Source organism: Muntiacus reevesi, chromosome 6 (assembly GCF_963930625.1).
Source record: "Muntiacus reevesi chromosome 6, mMunRee1.1, whole genome shotgun sequence".
NCBI classification, from domain to species: Eukaryota; Metazoa; Chordata; class Mammalia; order Artiodactyla; family Cervidae; genus Muntiacus; species Muntiacus reevesi.
Window position 1 is genome coordinate 100,841,023 of NC_089254.1, and position 21,573 is coordinate 100,862,595.

Genomic DNA, 21,573 nt, shown 5'->3' on the forward strand with positions numbered 1-21,573 from the left:
TCTAGTGACTGTATGACCTCAGAAAATCCCCCAGTTTTCAGACAGTTCCCACTTTACTTGCAGCCCCCAGGAGAAACCACTGCTCTGTTCTCTACCTTCTCTGACAACTTCATTTATATGAAGTTAAATCACATGAGATGGAGTCCTTTGCATCTATTTTCGCTCACTGGGCGTATCTTTTGTCACAACTGGAGCTGGAACATGCTACAGGCATCCAGTGGGTAAAGGCCAGGGATGTTACTAAACATCCGATAGTGTACGAGAAGCCGCCCCCAGCCCCCCAGCCCCCCACCCCTCAAACCCCCACACCCCCACACCCCTCCCACACACACACAGTAAGAATCATCTGGCCCAAAATGTCACTAGTGCTGAGGCTGAGAAATTCTGCACTACTGGGAAGTGTGAATCGATGAACCAACGAATCATTCTCTAGACTGGAATTTAAGGATTGTCCTCTCAAATTCTGAGAAAAATCTCTAGAAGTATTTCCACACCCTTTCCCCTTGAACAATTTGAAATTGGTCTCTCTAGTAATGATTTTTTTTCTCTTTCTTTTTTTTCATTTATTTTTATTAGTTGGAGGCTAATTATTTTACAATATTGCAGTGATTTCTGCCATACATTGACATGAATAAAAATATGGAACGCTTCACGAATTTGCACGTCATCCTTGCGCAGGGGCCAGGCTAATCTTCTCTGTATCGTTCCAATTTTAGTATATGTGCTGCCGAAGCAAGCACTAGTAATGATATTTTTAAAGAAGTCCCCGGGATGGGAGAAATATCACAACTATTATATCAGAGGCCCTGTGATGCTCTGCACAGATTCCCTTTCAGACATGACCGCCCCCCAGCTCATGGGGCATTGCCAGCAGACAGCTATACCTCAGTCAAGGTCAAGCCCTCTTCTGAGGGCAGCTCACACCCTATGACAGTTTTATTGCAGGGTTGGGGGGGTGGGCGGGAGATGACAAGTAAAGAGCTACTCTGAAGGACCATCCTACCTTCAGAGTTCCTTGGGGGTTGGCTGGGATTTTGTTCAGCATCGCCGCCCAGGGTCTTTCTCTCCTCCCCCTCTCATCCCTTCATTTCCAAAGGGGACAATCATAAAGTCTATCCCCAGTGAAGTTCCTACTTTCTAATCTCCAAGAGTCAACTTTCCAACTGGGACACCTGGAAACAATGACTCTGGATTCTAAAACTTATTTTGAAACATGAAGATTTTTAATATATATTAAAAAAAAATCTAATCCAACAGTGACAGAAAAATTCATGCATAACCTCTAGTGACAGAAAGTCGTCACTGGTTATTTCAGGAATGAGGGAGGTGGTATTGCCAAGAGACATGAGGCACTCTGGGGATGACAGGTGTGTTCACTCTCGATGGTGATGGTTTCACAGGTACATGTATATGTCAAAGCTCATCAAAGATTATACTTGAAATATGTGCAGTTTGGGGCTTCCCAGGTGGCTAGTGGTAAAGAACCCGCCTGCCAATGCAGGAGACATGAGAGATTCGGGTTCGATCCCTGGGTCGGGAAGATCCCCTGGAGGAGGGCATAGCAACCCACTCCAGTATTCTTGCCTGGAGAATCCCATGGACAGAGGAGCCTGGTGGGCTACAGCCCACAGGATCTCAAAGAGTCGGACACAACTGAAGCAACTTAGCATGCACACACACATGTACAGTTTATCATATGTCAGTTATACCTCAATATAAAGCTGTTTTAGAAAGAGGGGGGAAGAAAGAAATGGTCAAAGCTTGAGAGGGACTCTGAGAAATTAAGAAAAGTATGTATAATCTCTACTACAGATATTTTCAGTTTTTCCACTGGTTTTTGCTTTTACCCATGTCCAGTACATATGTATTTTATGAAGGTATGTGTGGGTTAAGTTGCTTCAGGTGTGTCCAACTCTTTGCCACCTTATGGACTGTAGCCCACTAGGCTCCTCTGTCCATGGGATTCTCCAGGCAAGAATACTGGAGTGGGTTGCCATTTCCTCCTCCAGGGATCTTACTTACAAAGGGATAATGACAGTATATATTAGGTGTTCTCAGCTACGATGTTGTCACACTGGTTTGTCCTGATGACCTGCAAAATGTTCCAACTAAATTTGTTATTAAATCATGTTGAAAATACCCAGTTTGCCAAGATTTACTTCTTTTAATATAGCACAGCATACCCAAGATTAGAACCACGATAATGTCAACTTGAGTCTCTTGCATTTGGATGTGGTTTCTTATGTGTGGAAGTTAGCACACAGAATTTCACATCACCCTTAGCAAATCCTTAGGAAAATGTCAGGCACTGAGAACCAGTGATGTAAATACTCTGTTGCATCTTGGCAAATACAACGGCCTTCATAATTGACATTTTCCTTAACTCAAAGTAAAATATACAAATGCTCATAAATCGTATAAATAAATCTCCCCTGTCAGTACAAGTTCCTAAAGGCAAATTCCTTCCTTTTTAAATTTTTCTTCCTGACTCCATCTCTCTGTCCCTCTTTCCTGATTGTCTTCCTTTGTGGGTAGATAATACACTCACATGGGTCAAAAATCAAAGTGTTAAACATTAGCTACAACAAAAACTCTACATTAGATACAAGAAAAACTCTCCCTGTGACCTGCTCCCAGGCACCTAGCTTCCCTCCTGAAAAGCAACTGATTTTATCGTGTTTTTTTCTGTCAGTATCAATGAGTATATATGTGTGTGTGGTATATTCACACACCTAGAGACTATTAAAACCCCTCAAAAAAAGATAAATTATTTGCTCTGTTTTACACCTTGTTTTTCACTTTTTAATATATAGAATATCTTCCAATATTAACACACAAAGAGTTTCCAAATTCTTTTATAGTTGAAAATAATATAAATATTGCTTTATTGAATTAGCCCTGTATGGATGAACATTTAGGTAGCTTTCCAATCTTTTATTACTACAAACAATGCTGTAATACGTAACTTCACAGCTCATCACACAGCATGTAAGCAAACATGTTTATAGTATAAATTCTTAAAAAGGGAACTACTAGGTCAAAGGCTGTGTGCATGTTTAAAACAGAAAGGTACTGCTGAACTGAATTACACTCCCACCACTTATATAGGACAATGCTTCTCCACAGATCCCTGCCAGCACCCTGAGTCATAAACCTTTTTGATCACTGCCAACTTGATAGATGAAAAATAGCCTAGTGTAATTTTAACTTGGTATCTTCACGTAGACAAGCAGGTTTGTGTTTCAGAGCCGTCTATTTGTCCATTTCTGTGAAAGCTCTGTTCATATGATTTGCCTGTTTTCCCATGAACTTATGTTCTTTTACTTTGTTGATTTTTTTCAACTCTTTCAACACTAGGATAACTAGTTTTTTGACTGTGAAACAAACCCAAATATTTTTCCCAGTCATTTTTTTGACTGGCTGGATTTTGCCAGATTTTTTTTTAAATTTTATGTAATTGTATTAAGTGTTCTCTTTTTACCAGAGACGAGGAAGAGACAGGCTGGGACCTGGAATAGTTTACTGAAGTGCTGCAATGCTGGCACCTAGACACATCTCTCCTGGACCAACAAAATACGAAGAAACTATATGGGACTAAACATAACTGCATGTATGCACAGGACAAATTCTGGACAAAAGACACAAAGAGACCAAAAAAAAACCCCAACTGCCACTTCTAATGGGCCTGGACCAAGAGACGGGTACGGAGCATGGCCCCTGCACACACCACCACCTAAAAGGTGGACAAACCACCTAAGCTACCCCTCCGCCCTGACCCCTGGATACAGCCCTACTTCACCCCATATTAGGAGAAACCATCCTGTGTGTGCTGGGGGGGAGCAGGCACACTAGGGGAGTGAGCAACAGAACCTATGGTTTGTTCTGGAACACCCCCTCACCCCACCCGACTAGCAAGAGACCCAAAAACACCTTCCCTGAATTTTTATCAGGCCTCTGACTCATTTCTATTGCATAAGAAGGACCTGTGGTCAAGAACCCGCCTGCCACCCCAGGAGACCAAAGAGGCGGCTCCATCCCTGGGCGGGGAAGAGGCCCTGGAGTAGGAAATGGCAACCCACTTCAGTATTCTTGCCTGGGAAATCCCACGGACTGAGAAGCCTGCTTGGCTACAGTCCATGGGGTCACAAAGAATCGGACACGACTGAGCACGGTCACGCAGCAGTTCGAAGGAGGCCGAGAACTCCGGTCAGTAACAAGCCTTCTCTGGTCCGGAGAGGTCAACAGGACTGCCAGAGGCGCACAGCTTAGTGTAGAGGCCAGATCTCAAACCTCGCCCCTCTGCCCCACACTCCTCCCAGGGTAGGGTAGAGACGCCCCCCACTCCCCCGAGCAGAGCGGGTGAGCACACCTGCGAATTCCCCAGGGGACCCCTCGCCCGCGGCCCCCGCGGGTGACCTCGGAGAAGCCCCGCACACACCAACGGGCCACTGGACTCTGTCCCAGGAGCGGGTTCCCCCGGGAGGAGGCGCGGCCCGGGCGGGTCGGGGGCGGTCCTCCGGGGAGGCGGGGAGCGGGGGCGGGGCCGCCGCGCTCCGCAAGAAGCACGCTTGCGCCGCGGGCTTCCGGGGCCGACCCTGCTTCGCGATCCCGTCTGCAGCATGGGGCCCGGGCCGCGAACGGTCGAGCTGTTCTACGATGTCCTGTCCCCCTACTCCTGGCTGGCCTTCGAGGTGACGCCGGGGAGCAGCTTCGCCCGGGGCTTGGGGAGACGGAGGCAGAGGGAGGGTTCAGCAAAGAGCGCGGGGACCCCGGTCTCGTGAATTTCCTGGCAGTCCCCTACTTGGTTTAAGGCAAGCGGGTAGAGAGCCAGGACTGAAGGTCACTTTGTTGATAAACGGGATATGATCGCTGGCTCCAGGTCGAACCTTTATGTCTTAAGGCCGGGGTTTCCCACACTGGCTTGGAAGATGAGCAACTCCAAAGAATCCAGAATATAAGCCCTCCGATGTCAGTTTTGGGGAGTGGGGTGCAGAACAGATAAAAACTGTCCACAGGAGCAGAGATCCTGGAATCGATAACTAGGAAATTGGGAAAGTTTTGCCCTTGCAAGTCAAATTTAGGGTGTCCTTCTAACCCTTTCTCGGCGCCCACAGCCTCTGGCTGGTCAGTGCCATGAAATACCCTTCCCTCCCTCAGCCGTCTTCACTCTCCCTCCCCGTCCCTCCGTGCAGGTGCTGTGCAGATACAAGAATATCTGGAACGTCAGCCTGCAGCTGCAGCCCACGTTAATTGCAGGAATCATGAGAGACAGCGGTATGAAGGCAGCGGCATTCTGGGCGGGGATTTGAGGGAAGACTAATTTCAAACATCCAGGGGAGCAGCCCCTCCACTGGGTGTCCTTATTGGCGGCAGCAGCCAATATGCGCACTGCCTGAAACCCACGTAGGTGCATCCCCAGCCTGGGACCATCAAGTGATCTCTCATCAGTAAGTCCAACTTTCCACTTGCAGGAAACCAGCCGCCAGCTATGCTTCCCCGCAAAGCCTTGTACCTGAGAAGTGACACTAGGCTCTTGAGCCAGCATCTCCAGGTTCCCCTCCACTTCCCCAAGGATTTCTTCTCTGTGATCCTTAAGAAAGGTGAAGAGAGTGGGATATGGACGGAGGATAAGGTTTCAGCTGTGGATTTGGAGATTGCAGGGCCAGAAAGGAGGGGTTCCGGTGATTCCATTAAGTGAAGGAAGCTTTGGGAAAGCTTAGCATCACAGCTGATCTCACAGAAGGTTGTATAGACAGAGGCAGACAGAGAGCAGTATGGATTAGTGATCAGAAACGCGAATGGGAGGCTGAGGGCGATGGAGCACTGACGGGTGGGGGGCTGGGGGGAGAAGAGAAGGAGGAAAAACCTGGTCTTCATGGGAAACAAGCTAGAGGAGCCCCCCTCTGAGTGCCTCTGCACCACAGGAAGTTTGACAGCCATGCGCTTCCTCACTGCGGTGAAGATGGAGCACCCGGAGATGCTGGAGAAAGTGTCCAGAGAACTGTGGATGCGCGTCTGGTCACGGGTGAGGGCTGGGTCCCGGGCACCCACTTTCGGGAGACCTTGGATGACTTGTGACCCTCCCCTAGGCCTCGAGTCCAGGTCCTGCCCTCCTCCTTGTTCACTGACCTGGTTCACTGGCCTCCATCTCACCCCTCACCGTGCCACCCCCTCTTACTGACTGTCTTCCTCTTTTCAGGACGAAGACATCACAGAGCCCCCGAGCATCCTAGCCGTGAGTGTTCCCACTCCTCTCCTGGGGAATCTGAGGACAGCTGACCTCTGGGAGTAGAGAGGACATCATTTATTATTGGGTGGAAGTTTTTTTGGTCATAGTTACCAGGGGAGAAAGGATGTTTGAGGCCAAATTACTAAATGGTTGGAACTAAGAAGACTCTTGAAAGAATGTATCATGGGTGAAAAGGGAAATATGATTTTGATGAAAGAAGTCAGTGGGAGAGAGGTGGTACATGTGGGGACCTGCAGATGGAGAGACTTGAAGTACTGGCAAGGCTTGGCCCTAAAAACTGTAATACAAACCTCACATCCAAGAGATAAAAAGCAGGCTTTGAAAAGACAAAGAGATAACTGACTCAAGCCAGAAGTCTTCAGGAAGTCCGAGTGAGAAAAGTGGAAATAGCTCCAAATGTCAAAATGTGTGCCAGCCATATTTAGATATAGAAAAGTTTTTCTTCAGGATTAAATCAGGAAATTCAACACCACATTGTTTCCCCTTAAGATTTTTTCCCCTTAAGCCACAAGGGTTTCCCTTGTGGCTCAGCTGGTAAACAAACCGTCTCCAATGCAGGAGACCAGGGCTCGATCCCTGGGTTGGGAAGATCCCCTGGAGAAGGAAAAGGCTACCCACTCCAGTATTCTAGCCTAGAGAATTCCAGAGATTGTATAGTCCATGGGGTCGCAAAGTGTCAGACAGGACTGAGTGACTTTCACTTTCACTTTAACTTTACAGAAGATAGCTGAGGCATATTCAAATGCAATATATAAAATGACAAGTTACAAAAAACATTGAATGTGTAAAACTTGCCCAGAATATCCTCCTGTGTTTTCATTCCTGCAAAGTCTATGCATTGACTTGCTTTTTCACTTAATATTTAATGATCATTTTCCTTGTCATTTAAAACTATTGCAGAAAATAATTGTTAGGTTCCATATAGCATTCCATTCAGTGGGTATACTTCTGTTTACTTAACCAGTTCTCTATTGTTGAGCACTTGGCCAGAATACACTTATGTAACCGGGTCAAAGACAAAAAGTCGTGCCTGACTTTGTATTTCCCACTACAGGTCAAGGGGCTCAAGTTGCAATATCTGTCAACCCCAACTGTGTATTAAAATCACTTGAGCACCTAGACAACACCACCCGGAAATTCCCATGTAATTTGTTCTCGAGGATAACATCTGAACTGAGATTTTCAAAATCTCCCCCAGGATATTCTAATATATGCAGCCAAAGTTGAGAATCATTGATCCCAACAAACCCCAAACTGAACCCTTTAACATTTGCTTGAAGCCAGACACTGCTGGCTGCAGCCAAATGCCCTGTCTAGAGTCCTCAGGAAATTCTATGAGAATTAGAGTCCAGCCCTTAGACTTGGGAATTCTGAGAAGCAGGAAGGCACGAGCCCCCAGCTTAATGTCAGGGGACCTGATTTCCAGCTTTGGTTCTGCTAACAAGCTCTTCAACACTGACCAAAATATGTACCATTTCTGGTCTGGAAGCTCCTTTTGTTTTGGCTTTTTAAATATTTATTTATTTGGCTACACCAGGTCATAGTTGTGACATGTGAACTCTTGCTTGCAGCATATGGGTTCTGGTTCCCTGACCAGAGATTGAACCCAGGCCCCCTGCACTGGGAGCACAGAGTCTCAACCACTGGACCACCAGGGAAGTCTTTCCTGATCTGTTAATGAAGTGGTTGGGAAGCTGACCTCTCAAGATGCCCTCTTCTGTTAAATTTCTACAATTATGCCTATTTGCCACCCGCTCTGTCTACCAATCTCATGATTTTGAAAGAAAAAACATAGCCCCTTTTGATAAAGATAGACCTCCACTGGTGGGTAGGTAAAAGCGCTGCCAGGATAATGTGGGGACAGAAAAAAATGACCAGCATTTTCCCCTGATTCCCACCTGCACTAAAGCAGACACACTTGTCTTCCCTACCACATCCCTTCAGGCTGCAGAGAAGGCTGGCATGTCCATGGGACAAGCCCAGGAACTTCTAGAAAGGGTCTCAACACCACAAGTGAAGAACAAGCTCAAGGAGACCACTGACACAGCCTGCAAATATGGGGTGAGCAATTCTGAGACATGCTGAGACAGAGAATCCTGACCACATCCCTAAGCTCCTGACCAAAAGTTACTCCCCAACTGTGAGTCCTCCTAGATCTCCAAGATAATCCTCATCATCTTCCTTACTTTCCCTGGGCCCAGGGAAAGGAGGGAGAGGGTAGATGGTTAGAGAGGAGACAGAAATCTCTCCTTAGAACCCTGGAACCTCTCATCAAATACCTCTGGCTACTTTGTGTCTATGACCTCTGACCAGGATTGACTTGCAGCCTTCAACGGCAGCCCTGTAACCACCTGCTCCGTCACCCTCCTTCCTGCCCTGTAACTTCTCCAGGCTTTTGGGCTGCCCATCACTGTGACCCACCTGGATGATGAAACCCACATGCTCTTTGGCTCCGACCGGATGGAGTTGCTGGCGTACCTGCTGGGTAAGTTACAGGTTCATGCTGACCTGCCCTTGACCCCATTCCTGCATTATATCAGTTGCCCAGAAGGATGGATTCAAGAACTAAAGAAAAGAAAAAAATATTCTAGTCACTTCCAATAATGGAACCTCATACAGAGGTAGGTGTGCTTGGGCTGGAGTGGGGAGGGGCCACCTTCTTCTGCAGGAGAGAAAGAAGCCTTCTGTACCCAGCACCCAGGAGCTCTTCCTGGAGAGAACCCCTGGGGGCTTTTGGGGCCAGACTCTGACTCACGATCTCATCCATCCAGGAGAAAAGTGGATGGGCCCTGTGCCTCCAGCTGTAAACGCCAGACTTTAAGGAAGCCCAGAGGAAGCAAGACGATTGGTATAAAAAAGCAGATCATCTGCTTACCCCTCCTCCACCGTGGGGCCCTGGGACTCTGGTTTCCTATCTGATAGAGGTTCTTGTCCGGCCCTGGGGTGTGCTGGGGGGCGGGAAGGGCAATACACCATCTGCCGTTAGTCTCACAAATGCCTCTGAGAGCCTCCGACTCTGCGCTCCACAGAATAAACCTAATGCCCTTAGGCATCATTGATTCCGGGTCTGTGTCCTCCCTGGTGTCCATGTGTTCTTGTTCCTACATCCACATCCTGGCCACTCTGGGTGTTTGAGAGGAACAGTTCCTGGGTGCCCCCAGCCCTCTGCCCCACTCTGGGGTCGCTTACATGGAGAGAGCAGGAAATAGTCCCTCTCTCTCTTCTACAGAAGCTTCTTAAGTCTGTCAGAGAAAGAAATCTAAGCCAGATGGACTCTGCAGCTAACCGGTGGGACACTGTCTTCTGACCAGCCGTGGTGTCTGAGACAGGGGCTGGGGCCAGAAGCCCAGGGGAAGTGGAGGCCAGCAAGAACCCCAGCGTGGCTGAGCTTGCATCCAGATGTTTAAATGGGGTCCGGCTACTCTGACCAGCAGGGGCTGCGAGAGGCCACGTTGGGAGACTGGCCAGAGCTGCTGGGGCCTGAAGAAGTTGCTCATCCCCTCGGGGTTCCTTCCCCTCGCCCACAAAGCAGATCCCAAGGACAGGCCAGGCCACTCTCCCTGGCCCACTATGAACCCTGTTCCCTCCTCGAGAAACCTCTAGCTTTCTCACTCCCCCAGTTATTCACTGAATGCCCCTGCTCTTTCTGTGCACACTGTGCGATCATAAGAATGCCTTGTGTTTCAATAGGGTCTGGACTTCTTTGAGAAGACTCTCTTCAGATGCTGAAACCACACTTGGATGCCTGTGTGGTGACTTCGATGGCTCAGAGGGCTTTCAGGGTTAGATGCCTCTTCCGATTGCTGTTTTCTCATCTCATATTTCTCATCTCCTATCCCATATCCCCTCTTTTCTCCCATCACTTTCAGTCTTCCTCCTCTCCCCCTTTTTTCCATTAATCCAGTACACTCTGGACTTCAGCTCATCCTGACCATGCATACCTGTAACGTAATTTCACAAGTATATCCCCAAATAAGCACTCTGTTTCTCCAAAGGAGATCTGGGACAATGTGCAACTAACACAAAATAAAAACATGAGAACCATAAGGGCAAAGTAAAACAAAATAGAGGGACTTCCCTGGAAGTCCAGTGGTTAAGACTCTGCACTTCCAATGCAGGGGACATAGGTTCAATCCCTGGTTGGGGAACTAAAATGCAACATGCTGAATGGGCATGGCCAAAGAGTAAAAGTTAAAAAAAAATTTTTTTTAATGGAACTTTCCATATATTGCAAGTTAAATATATTCAACTATATTGAAGTTCTCATACATGTTAAGGGTGAAGAGAGACAAAGCTTTGTGAATAAAGATGCTTGTCTCACCACTGCCTGTTGTATCAAATAAATGTTCAACAGGAGAATTTTTTGAATAAATTATGGTACATCCAGGATGTAGCATTTCATAGCCATCAAAAATTATATTTGTGAAGAATTTTTGGCAACTTCCAGGAACTTTGTAAATTCTTAGGACATAATACTGATTGAAAAAATGATGAAACTGCATAGTATGATCTCAATTATATCTTCCATAAAGATATATTACAGAGGACATTAAGCTGGAATAAATCTGGACTGTTAATCTGGAATAAAATGTATCAAAATGTTTCCATTTTATTTGTATATGTTTTTAGCAGATTTATTTATTCTTGCCTGAGCTGGGCCCTCGTTGCTACAATAGGGGGCCACTCTTTGCAGGAATGTGCAGGCTTCTCATCGCCACAGCTTCTCTTATTGCAGAGCATGGGCTCTAGATGCGTGGGATTCAGTAGCTGAGGCTCACAGGCTCTAGAGCTCTGGCTAGCAGTTGTGGCACACTGGCTTAGTTGCTCCACAGCGTGTGTGATCTTCCCCGACCAGGGATTGAACTTGTGTCCGCTGCATTGGCATGTGGATTCCTAACCACTAAACCACCTTGGATAGTGACTGCAGCCATGAAATTAAAGGACGCTTACTCCTTGGAAGGAAAGTTATGACCAACCTAGACAGCGTATTAAAAAGCAGAGACATTACTTTGCCAGCAAAGGTCCATCTAGTCAAGTCCATTGTTTTTCCAGTAGTCATGTATGGATATGAGAGTTGGACTATAAAGAAAGCTGAGCACCGAAAAGTTGACGGTTTTGAATTGTGATGTTGGAGAAGACTCTTGAGAATCCCTTGGACCGCAAGGAGATCCAACCAGCCCATCCTAAGGGAAATCAGTCCTGAATATTCATTGGAAGGACAGATGCTGAAGCTGAAACTCCAATACTTTGGCCACCTCATGCGAAGAGTTGACTCATTGGAAAAGACCCTGATGCTGGGAGGGATTGGGGGCAGGAGGAGAAGGGGAAGACAGAGGATGAGATGGCTGGATGGCATCACCCACTCGATGGACATGAGTTTGAGTAAACTCTGGGAGTTGGTAATAAGGAGGCCTAGTGTGCTACAGTCCATGGGGTCAGAAAGAGTCAGACATGACTGAGCGACTGAATTAAACTAAACTGAAACCACCAGGGAAGCCCCCTTATTTGTATAGTTTTTTTTTTAAATTGTTTATTCCGGTAAAAAAAAAAAAACTTCAAGAATTTATAGATTCACATTTGTATACAATTGTGTACCCTTCTCACTGTTTTCTAAATTTGTATCAGTTGCTTAATGCTGAATGCTAAGGAGAGTCTGACTCTGTGACCTCATGGATTGCAGCCCACCAGACTCCTCTGTCCATGGGATTATGTCCATGGGATTACTCTGGTAAAAATACTGGAGTGGATTGCCATATCCTCCTCCAGGGGATCTTCCTGACCTAGGGATCAAACCCACATCTCTTGTAGCTTCTGTATTGCAGACAGATTCTTTCCTACTGAGCCACCTGGGAAACATCAATTGCTTAACTTAATCCTAAATCTTATCTCAGTGTAATGTGGGATAATCTCTTATTTTAGAGGCAGATTTTGCAGCCCTGGTCACTCCTCCTTCAAAGGCTCTCTCTTCAGGTCAGTTCAGTTCAGGCACTCAGTCATGTCTGACTCTTTGTGACCCCAAGAATCGCAGCACGCCAGGCCTCCCTGTCCATCACCAACTCCCAGAGTTTACCCAAACTCATGTCCATCGAGTCAGTAATGCCATCCAGCCATCTCATCTTCTGTCTTCCCCTTCTCCTCCTGCCCCCAATCACTCCCAGCATCAGGGTCTTATCCAATGAGTCAACTCTTCACATGAGGTGGCCAAAGTATTGGAGCTTCAGCTTCAGCATCAGTCCTTCCAAAGAACACCCAGGACTGATCTCCTTTAGGATGGACTAGTTGGATCTTTTAGCAGTCCAAGGGACTCTCAAGGGTCTTCTCCAACATCACAGTTCAAAAGCATCAATTCTTCGGTGCTCAGCTATCTTCACAGTCCAACTCTCAGATCCATACATGACTACTGGAAAAACCATAGCCTTGACCAGACGGACCTTTGTTGGGAAAGTAATGTCTCTGCTTTTTAATGTGCTGTCTAGGTTGGTCATAACTTTCCTTCCAAGGAGTAAGTGTCTTTTAATTTCATGGCTGCAATCACCATCTGCAGTGATTCTGGAGCCCCCAAAAATAAAGACTGCCACTGTTTCCACTGTTTCCCCATCTATTTCCCATGAAGTGATGGAACCAGATACAATGATCTTAGTTTTCTGAATGTTGAGCTTTAAGCCAACTTTTTCACTCTCCTCTTTCACTTTCATCAAGAGGATTTTCAGTTCCTCTTCATTTTCTGCCATAAGGGTGGTGTGTCATCTGCATATAAGGTTATTGATATTTCTCCCAGCAATCTTGATTCCAGCTTGTGCTTCTCCCAGCCCAGCATTTCTCATGATCTACTCTACATATAAGTTAAATAAGCAGGGTGACAATATATAGCCTTGATGTGTTCCTTTTCCTATTTGGAACCAGTCTGTTGTTCCATGTCCAGTTCTAACTGTTGCTTCCTGACCAGCATATAGGTTTCTCAAGAGGCAGGTCAGGTGATCTGGTATTCCCATCTCTTTCAGAATTTTCCAGTTTATTGTGATCCAAACATTCAAAGACTTTGGCATAGTCAATAAAACAGAAATAGATGTATTTTTGTAACTCTCTTGCTTTGCGATGATCCAGCAGATGTTGGCAATTTGATCTCTGCTTCCTCTGCCTTTTCTAAAACTAGCTTGAACATCTGGAAGTTCACAGTTCACGTATTGCTGAAGCCTGGCTTGGAGAATTTTGAGCATTACTTTACTAAGGTGTGAAATGAGTGCAATTGTGTGGTAGTTTGAACATTGCCTTTCTTAGGGATTGGAATGAAAACTGACCTTTCCAGTTCTGTGGCCACTGCTGAGTTTTCCAAATTTGCTGGCATGTTGAGTGCAGCACTTTCACAGCATCATCTTTCACTATTTGAAATAGCTCAACTGGAATTCCATCATGTCTACTAGCTTTGTTCATAGTGATGCTTCCTAAGGCCCACTTGACTTCACATTCCAGGAGGTCTGGCTCTAGGTGAGTGATCACAACATCATGATTATCTGGGTCATGAAGATCTTTTTTGTACAGTTCTTCTGTGTATTCTTGCCACCTCTTAATATCTTCTGTTTCTGTTAGATTCATACCATTTCTCTCCTCTGTCGAGCCCATCTTTGCATGAAATGATCCCTTGGTATCTCTAATTTTCTTGAAGAGATCTCTAGTCTTTCCCATTCTTTTGTTTTCCTCTATTTCTTTGCATTGATCACTGAGGCTTTCTTATCTCTCTTTGCTTTTCTTTGGAACTCTGCATTCAAATGGGAATGTCTTTCCTTTTCTCCTTTACTTTTCACTTCTCTTTTTTCACAGCTGTTTGTAAGCCCTCCTCAGACAGCCATTTTGCTTTTTTGCATTTCTTTTCCATGGGGATGGTCTTGATCCCTGTCTCCTGTACAATGTCACAAACCTCTGTCCACAGGTCATCAGGCACTCTCTCTATCAGATCTAGTCCCTTAAATATATTTCTCACTTCCACTGTATAATCATAAGGGATTTGATTTAGGTCATACCTGAATGGTCTCGTGGTTTTCCCTACTTTCTTCAATTTAAGTCTGAATTTGGCAATAAGGAGTTAGTGATCTGAGCCACAGTCAGCTCCCAATCTTGTTTTTGCTGACTGTATAGAGCTTCTCCAACTTTGGCTGCAAAGAATATAACCAATCTGATTTTGGTGTTGACCATCTGGTGATGTCCATGTGTAGAGTCTTCTCTTGTTTGTTGGAAAAGGGTGTTTGCAATGACCAGTGCGTTCTCTTGGCAAAACTCTATTAACCTTTGCCCTTCTTCATTCCATACTCCAAGGCCAAATTTGCCTGTTACTCCAGGTGTTTCTTGACTTCCTACTTTTGCATTCCAGTTCCCTATAATGAAAAGGACATCTTTTTTGGGTGTTAGTTCTAAAAGGTCCTATAGGTCTTCATGGAACCGTTCAACTTCAGCTTCTTCAGCGTTATTGACTGGGGCATAGGGTTGGATTACCGTGATATTGAATGGTTTGCCTTGGAAACGAAAAGAGATCATTCTGTCATTTTTCAGATTCCTGCCCACAGTAGCAGATACAATGGTCATCTGAGTTAAATTCACCCATTCCAGTTCATTTTAGTTCGCTGATTCCTAGAATGTCGACGTTCACTCTTGCCATCTCCTGTTTAACCACTTCCAATTTGCCTTGATTCATGGACCTAACATTCTAGGTTTCTATGCAACAATACTCTTTACAGCATCGGACCTTCCTTCTATCACCAGTCACATCCACAACTGGGTATTGTTTTTGCTTTGGCTCCATCCCTTCACTCGTTCTGGAGTTATTTCTTCACTGATCTCCAGTAGCATATTGGGCACTTACTGAGCTGGGGAGTTCCTCTTTCAGTATCCTATCATTTTGCCTTTTCTTACTGTTCATGGGGTTCTCAAGGCAAGAATACTGAAGTGGTTTGCCATTCCCTTCTCCAGTGGACCACATTCTGTCAGACCTTTCCACCAAGACCCGTCCGTCTTGGGTAGACCCACATAGCATAGCTTAGTTTCTTTGAGTTAGACAAGGCTGTGGTCCATGTGATCAGATTGGCTAGTTTTCTGTGATTATGGTTTCAGTGTATCTGGCCTCTGATGCCCTCTTGCAACACCTACTGTCTTACTTGGGCTAAAGTAAGACAAAGGCACTTTTTCAAAGACTCTAGAACCCTATTTTTCTAATCCAATAGCAGAATTTAATCTTCTCTGAAGGAAAGAGACAATTTCTAGACTAATCCTTTCACATGTGATCTAGATTACAATATCTGAATTTATGGCAAATAGAAAAAAATTGATTGTATTAGTGAGGGCTGGCAAAGCATAAAAACAGGATTAATAAAGTATTGAACTTGGACTCTCAGGTCTTGGAACTTAGACTAGAACTGATCCCACCACCTTTCCTGAGCCTCCAATTTGCAGATGCAGACCATGGGACTTCTCAGCTCCCATAATCACGTGAAGCAACATTGATCAAGCTAATCTCTTCTGGAAACACTCTCAGAGGCACACTCAGAAATTGTTTTATCAGCTCTCTGGCATCAGATCATCTTTTCTCAGATCTTTTATCTTTTATCAGATCTCTGGCCCTGATCCCTGGATACATGCCTCCCTCACCCCATATTAGGAGAAAGATTGGTGTTAGGGGGCGGGGCACACTTGGGGAGTGAGCAAGGGAACCTATGGTCTCTTCTGGAACACCGCCTCACACCACCCCGCCAGCAGGAGACCCAAAGACGCCTTCCCTGTATTTTTTATCAGGTCTCTGACTCATTTCTATTGCACAAGAAGCATCAGTGGTCAAGAACCCGCCTGCCACCCCAGGAGACCAAAGAGGCGGCTCCATCCCTGGGCGGGGAAGAGGCCCTGGAGTAGGAAATGGCAACCCACTTCAGTATTCTTGCCTGGGAAATCCCACGGACTGAGAAGCCTGCTTGGCTACAGTCCATGGGGTCACAAAGAATCGGACACGACTGAGCACGGTCACGCAGCAGTTCGAAGGAGGCCGAGAACTCCGGTCAGTAACAAGCCTTCTCTGGTCCGGAGAGGTCAACAGGACTGCCAGAGGCGCACAGCTTAGTGTAGAGGCCAGATCTCAAACCTCGCCCCTCTGCCCCACACTCCTCCCAGGGTAGGGTAGAGACGCCCCCCACTCCCCCGAGCAGAGCGGGTGAGCACACCTGCGAATTCCCCAGGGGACCCCTCGCCCGCGGCCCCCGCGGGTGACCTCGGAGAAGCCCCGCACACACCAACGGGCCACTGGACTCTGTCCCAGGAGCGGGTTCCCCCGGGAGGAGGCGCGGCCCGGGCGGGTCGGGGGCGGTCCTCCGGGGAGGCGGGGAGCGGGGGCGGGGCCGCCGCGCTCCGCAAGAAGCACGCTTGCGCCGCGGGCTTCCGGGGCCGACCCTGCTTCGCGATCCCGTCTGCAGCATGGGGCCCGGGCCGCGAACGGTCGAGCTGTTCTACGATGTCCTGTCCCCCTACTCCTGGCTGGCCTTCGAGGTGACGCCGGGGAGCAGCTTCGCCCGGGGCTTGGGGAGACGGAGGCAGAGGGAGGGTTCAGCAAAGAGCGCGGGGACCCCGGTCTCGTGAATTTCCTGGCAGTCCCCTACTTGGTTTAAGGCAAGCGGGTAGAGAGCCAGGACTGAAGGTCACTTTGTTGATAAACGGGATATGATCGCTGGCTCCAGGTCGAACCTTTATGCCTTAAGGCCGGGGTTTCCCACACTGGTTTGGAAGATGAGCAACTCCAAAGAATCCAGAATATAAGCCCACCGATGTCAGTTTTGGGGAGTGGGGTGCAGAACAGATAAAAACTGTCCACAGGAGCAGAGATCCTGGAATCGATAACTAGGAAATTGGGAAAGTTTTGCCCTTGCAAGTCAAATTTAGGGTGTCCTTCTAACTCTTTCTCGGCGCCCACAGCCTCTGGCTGGTCAGTGCCAGGAAACACCCTTCCCTCCCTCAGCCGTCTTCACTCTCCCTCCCTGTCCCTCCGTGCAGGTGCTGTGCAGATACAAGAATATCTGGAACGTCAGCCTGCACCTGCAGCCCTCTTTAGTTGGAGGAATCATTAGAGACAGCGGTACGAAGGCAGCGGCATTTTGGGCGGGGATTTGAGGGAAGACTAATTTCAAACATCCAGGGGAGCAGCCCCTCCACTGGGTGTCCTTATTGGCGGCAGCAGCCAATATGCGCACTGCCTGAAACCCAGGTAGGTGCATCCCCGACCTGGGACCATCAAGTGATCTCTCATCAGTAAGTCCAACTTTCCACTTGCAGGAAACCAGCCGCCAGCTTTGGTTCCCCGCAAAGCCATGTACGTGAGAAGTGACACTAGGCTCATGAGCCAGCATCTCCAGGTTCCCCTCCACTTCCCCAAGGATTACTTCTCTGTGATCCTTAAGAAAGGTGAAGAGAGTGGGATATGGATGCAGCATAAAGTTTGAGCAGTGGATTTGGAGATTGCAGGGCCAGAAAGGAGGGTTCCAGTGATTCCATTAAGTGAAGGAAGCTTTGGGAAAGCTTAGCATCACAGCTGATCTCGCAGAAGGTTGTATAGACAGAGGCAGACAGAGAGCAGTATGGATTAGTGATCAGAAACACGAATGGGAGGCTGAGGGCGATGGAGCACTGACGGGTGGGGGGCTGGGGGGAGAAGAGAAGGAGGAAAAACCTGGTCTTCATGGGAAACAAGCTAGAGGAGCCCCCCTCTGAGTGCCTCTGCACCACAGGAAGTTTGACAGCCATGCGCTTCCTCACTGCGGTGAAGATGGAGCACCCGGAGATGCTGGAGAAAGTGTCCAGAGAACTGTGGATGCGCGTCTGGTCACGGGTGAGGGCTGGGTCCCGGGCACCCACTTTCGGGAGACCTTGGATGACTTGTGACCCTCCCCTAGGCCTCGAGTCCAGGTCCTGCCCTCCTCCTTGTTCACTGACCTGGTTCACTGGCCTCCATCTCACCCCTCACCGTGCCACCCCCTCTTACTGACTGTCTTCCTCTTTTCAGGACGAAGACATCACAGAGCCCCCGAGCATCCTGGCCGTGAGTGTTCCCACTCCTCTCCTGGGGAATCTGAGGACAGCTGACCTCTGGGAGTAGAGAGGACATCATTTATTATTGGGTGGAAGTTTTTTTGGTCATAGTTACCAGGGGAGAAAGGATGTTTGAGGCCAAATTACTAAATGGTTGGAACTAAGAAGACTCTTGAAAGAATGTATCATGGGTGAAAAGGGATATATGATTTTGATGAAAGAAGTCAGTGGGAGAGAGGTGGTAAATGTGGGAACCTGCAGATGGAGAGACTTGAAGTACTGGCAAGGCTTGGCCCTAAAAACTGTAATACAAACCTCACATCCAAGAGATAAAAAGCAGGCTTTGAAAAGACAAAGAGAGATAACTGACTCAAGCCAGAAGTCTTTAGGAAGTCCGAGTGAGAAATGTGGAAATAGCCCCAAATGTCAAAATGTGTGCCAGCCATATTTAGATATAGAAAAGTTTTTCTTCAGGATTAAATCAGGAAATTCAACACCACATTGTTTCCCCTTAAGATTTTTCCCCCTTAAGCCACAAGGGTTTCCCTTGTGTATTCTGGCCTAGAGAATTCCATGGACTATATAGTCCATGGGGTCGCAAAGTGTCAGACACAACTGAGTGACTTTCACTTTAAGTTTACAAAAGATAACTAGGCATATTCAAATGCAATATATAAAATGACAAGTCATAAAAAACATTAAATGTGTAAAGCGTGCCCAGTATATCCTCCTGTGTTTTTATTCCTGCAAAGACTATGCATTGGCTTGCTTTTTTCACTTAATACTTAATAATCATTTCCCTTGTCATTTAAAACTGTTGAAGAGAATAACTGTTAGGTTCCACATAGCATTCCACTCAATGGGTGTACTTCTGTTCACGTAACCAGTTCCCTGTTGTTGAGCACTTGGCCAGAATACGCTTCTCTGATGTAACCAAGTCAAAGACAAGAAGTCAGGCCTGACTTTGTATTTCCCACTCCAGATCAAGGGGGTCAGGCTGCAATACCTGTCAACGCCAGCTGTGATTTAAAATCACTTGAGCACCAAGACACCACCACCCAGAAATTCCCATGTAATTTGTTCTCAAGGATGACATCCAAACTGAGATTTTCAAAAGCTCCCCCAGGATACTGTAATTAATGCAGCCAAAATTGAGAATCACTGATTCCCAAAAAACCCCAAACTGAACCCTTTAACATTCGCTTGAAGCCAGACACTGCTGGCTGCAGTCCTGTGCCCTGTCCAGAGTCCTCAGGAAATTCTATGAGAATTAGAGTCCAACCCTTAGATTCAGGAATTCTGAGAAGCAGGAAGGCACGAGCCCCCAGCTTAACGTCAAGGGACTTGGTTTCCAGCATTGGCTCTGCTACTAACAAGCTCTTCAACACTGACCAAAATATGTACCATTTCTGGTCTGGAGGCTCCTTATCTGTTTTGTTTTGGCTGTTTAAATATTTATTTATCTGGCTACACCGGGTCTTAGTTGTGACTTGTGAACTCTTAATTGCGTCATATGGATGCTGGTTCCCTGACCAGAGATTGAACCCAGGCCCCCTGCACTGGAGCACAGAGTCTCAACCACTGGACCACCAGGGAAGTCTTTCCTGATCTGTTAACGAAGTGGTTGGGAAGCTGACCTCTCAAGATGCCCTCTCATGTTGAATTTCTACAATTATGCCTATTTGCCACCCGTTCTCTCTACCAATGTCATGATTTTGAAGGCAAAAAACATAGCCCCTGTTGGCAAAGATTAGACCTTCACTCATAGGTAGGTAAAAGTGCTGCCAGGATAATGTGGGGGGCAGAAAATAAAATGACCAGAGTTTTCCTCTGAGATTCCCACCTGCACTAAAGCAGACACACTTGTCTTCCCTACCACATCCCTTCAGGCTGCAGAGAAGGCTGGCATGTCCATGGGACAAGCCCAGGAACTTCTAGAAAGGGTCTCAACACCACAAGTGAAGAACAAGCTCAAGGAGACCACTGACACAGCCTGCAAATATGGGGTGAGCAATTCTGAGACATGCTGAGACAGAGAATCCTGACCACATCCCTAAGCTCCTGACCAAAAGTTACTCCCCAACTGTGAGTCCTCCTAGATCTCCAAGATAACCCTCATCATCTTCCTTACTTTCCCTGAGCCCAGGGAAAGGAGGGAGAGGGTAGATGGTTAGAGAGGAGACAGAAATCTCTCCTTAGAACCCTGGAACCTCTCATCAAATACCTCTGGCTACTTTGTGTCTATGACCTCTGACCAGGATTGACTTGCAGCCTTCAACGGCAGCCCTGTAACCACCTGCTCCGTCACCCTCCTTCCTGCCCTGTAACTTCTCCAGGCTTTTGGGCTGCCCATCACTGTGACCCACCTGGATGATGAAACCCACATGCTCTTTGGCTCCGACCGGATGGAGTTGCTGGCGTACCTGCTGGGTAAGTTACAGGTTCATGCTGACCTGCCCTTGACCCCATCCCTGCATTATATCAGTTGCCCAGAAGAATGGATTCAAGAACTAAAGAAAAGAAAAAAATATTCTAGTCACTTCCAATAATGGAACTTCATACAGAGGTAGGTGTGCTTGGGCTGGAGTGGGGAGGGGCCACCTTCTTCTGCAGGAGAGAAAGAAGCCTTCTGTACCCAGCACTCAGGAGCACTTCCTGGAGAGAACCCCTGGGGGCTTTTGGGGCCAGACTCTGACTCACGATCTCATCCATCCAGGAGAAAAGTGGATGGGCCCTGTGCCTCCAGCTGTAAACGCCAGACTTTAAGGAAGCCCAGAGGAAGCAAGACAATTGGTATAAAATAGCAGATCATCTGCTTACCCCTCCTCCACCGTGGGGCCCTGGGACTCTGGTTTCCTATCTGATAGAGGTTCTTGTCCGGCCCTGGGGTGTGCTGGGGGGCAGGAAGGGCAATACACCATCTGCCGTTAGTCTCACAAGTGCCTCTGAGAGCCTCCGACTCTGCGCTCCACAGAATAAACGTAATGCCCTTAGGCATCATTGATTCCGGGTCTGTGTCCTCCCTGGTGTCCATGTGTTCTTGTTCCTACATCCACATCCTGGCCACTCTGGGTGTTTGAGAGGAACAGTTCCTGGGTGCCCCCAGCCCTCTGCCCCACTCTGGGGGGCTTACGTGGAGGGAGCAGGAAATAGTCCCTCTCTCTCTTCTATAGAAGTTTCTTAAGTCTGTCAGAGAAAGAAATCTAAGCCAGATGGACTCTGCAGCTAACCGGTGGGACACTGTCTTCTGACCAGCCGTGGTGCCTGAG

At 47.3% G+C, this 21,573-nt stretch overlaps 2 protein-coding genes and 1 non-coding gene across 3 annotated transcripts; 2 read left to right on the plus strand and 1 right to left on the minus strand.

Moving 5' to 3' along the window:
* Positions 1–633: 633 nt before the first annotated feature.
* Positions 634–740, minus strand: LOC136171240 (U6 spliceosomal RNA). The gene has a single exon (XR_010663791.1). It is a non-coding gene; the product is annotated as a U6 spliceosomal RNA (small nuclear RNA).
* Positions 741–4,547: 3,807 nt separating this feature from the next.
* LOC136170785 (glutathione S-transferase kappa 1-like) lies at positions 4,548–9,305 on the plus strand. The gene is made up of 8 exons (XM_065939265.1): positions 4,548–4,691; positions 5,193–5,274; positions 5,472–5,600; positions 5,925–6,025; positions 6,200–6,235; positions 8,195–8,311; positions 8,642–8,735; positions 9,022–9,305. The coding sequence occupies exons 1-8, from the start codon at positions 4,620–4,622 to the stop codon at positions 9,069–9,071; spliced, it is 681 nt and encodes a 226-aa protein (XP_065795337.1). The 5' UTR covers positions 4,548–4,619; the 3' UTR covers positions 9,072–9,305.
* Positions 9,306–16,631: 7,326 nt separating this feature from the next.
* Positions 16,632–21,308, plus strand: LOC136170786 (glutathione S-transferase kappa 1-like). The gene is made up of 8 exons (XM_065939266.1): positions 16,632–16,771; positions 17,273–17,354; positions 17,552–17,680; positions 18,004–18,104; positions 18,279–18,314; positions 20,194–20,310; positions 20,641–20,734; positions 21,021–21,308. Exons 1-8 carry the CDS (start codon positions 16,700–16,702, stop codon positions 21,068–21,070), a joined length of 681 nt encoding a protein of 226 aa, XP_065795338.1. The 5' UTR covers positions 16,632–16,699; the 3' UTR covers positions 21,071–21,308.
* Positions 21,309–21,573: the final 265 nt, after the last annotated feature.

What these genes read in the sequence shown, in the direction of transcription:
- LOC136170785 (XM_065939265.1), top strand. Translation starts at nt 4,620, where the DNA reads ATGGGGCCCGGGCCGCGAACGGTCGAGCTGTTCTACGATGTCCTGTCC. An exon ending in ACTCCTGGCTGGCCTTCGAG is followed by an intron (nt 4,692 to 5,192) that starts GTGACGCCGGGG and finishes CCCTCCGTGCAG; the next exon opens with GTGCTGTGCAGATACAAGAA. An exon ending in ACACAGCCTGCAAATATGGG is followed by an intron (nt 8,312 to 8,641) that starts GTGAGCAATTCT and finishes TAACTTCTCCAG; the next exon opens with GCTTTTGGGCTGCCCATCAC.
- LOC136170786 (XM_065939266.1), top strand. Translation starts at nt 16,700, where the DNA reads ATGGGGCCCGGGCCGCGAACGGTCGAGCTGTTCTACGATGTCCTGTCC. An exon ending in CTCTGTGATCCTTAAGAAAG is followed by an intron (nt 17,681 to 18,003) that starts GTGAAGAGAGTG and finishes TCTGCACCACAG; the next exon opens with GAAGTTTGACAGCCATGCGC. An exon ending in ACACAGCCTGCAAATATGGG is followed by an intron (nt 20,311 to 20,640) that starts GTGAGCAATTCT and finishes TAACTTCTCCAG; the next exon opens with GCTTTTGGGCTGCCCATCAC.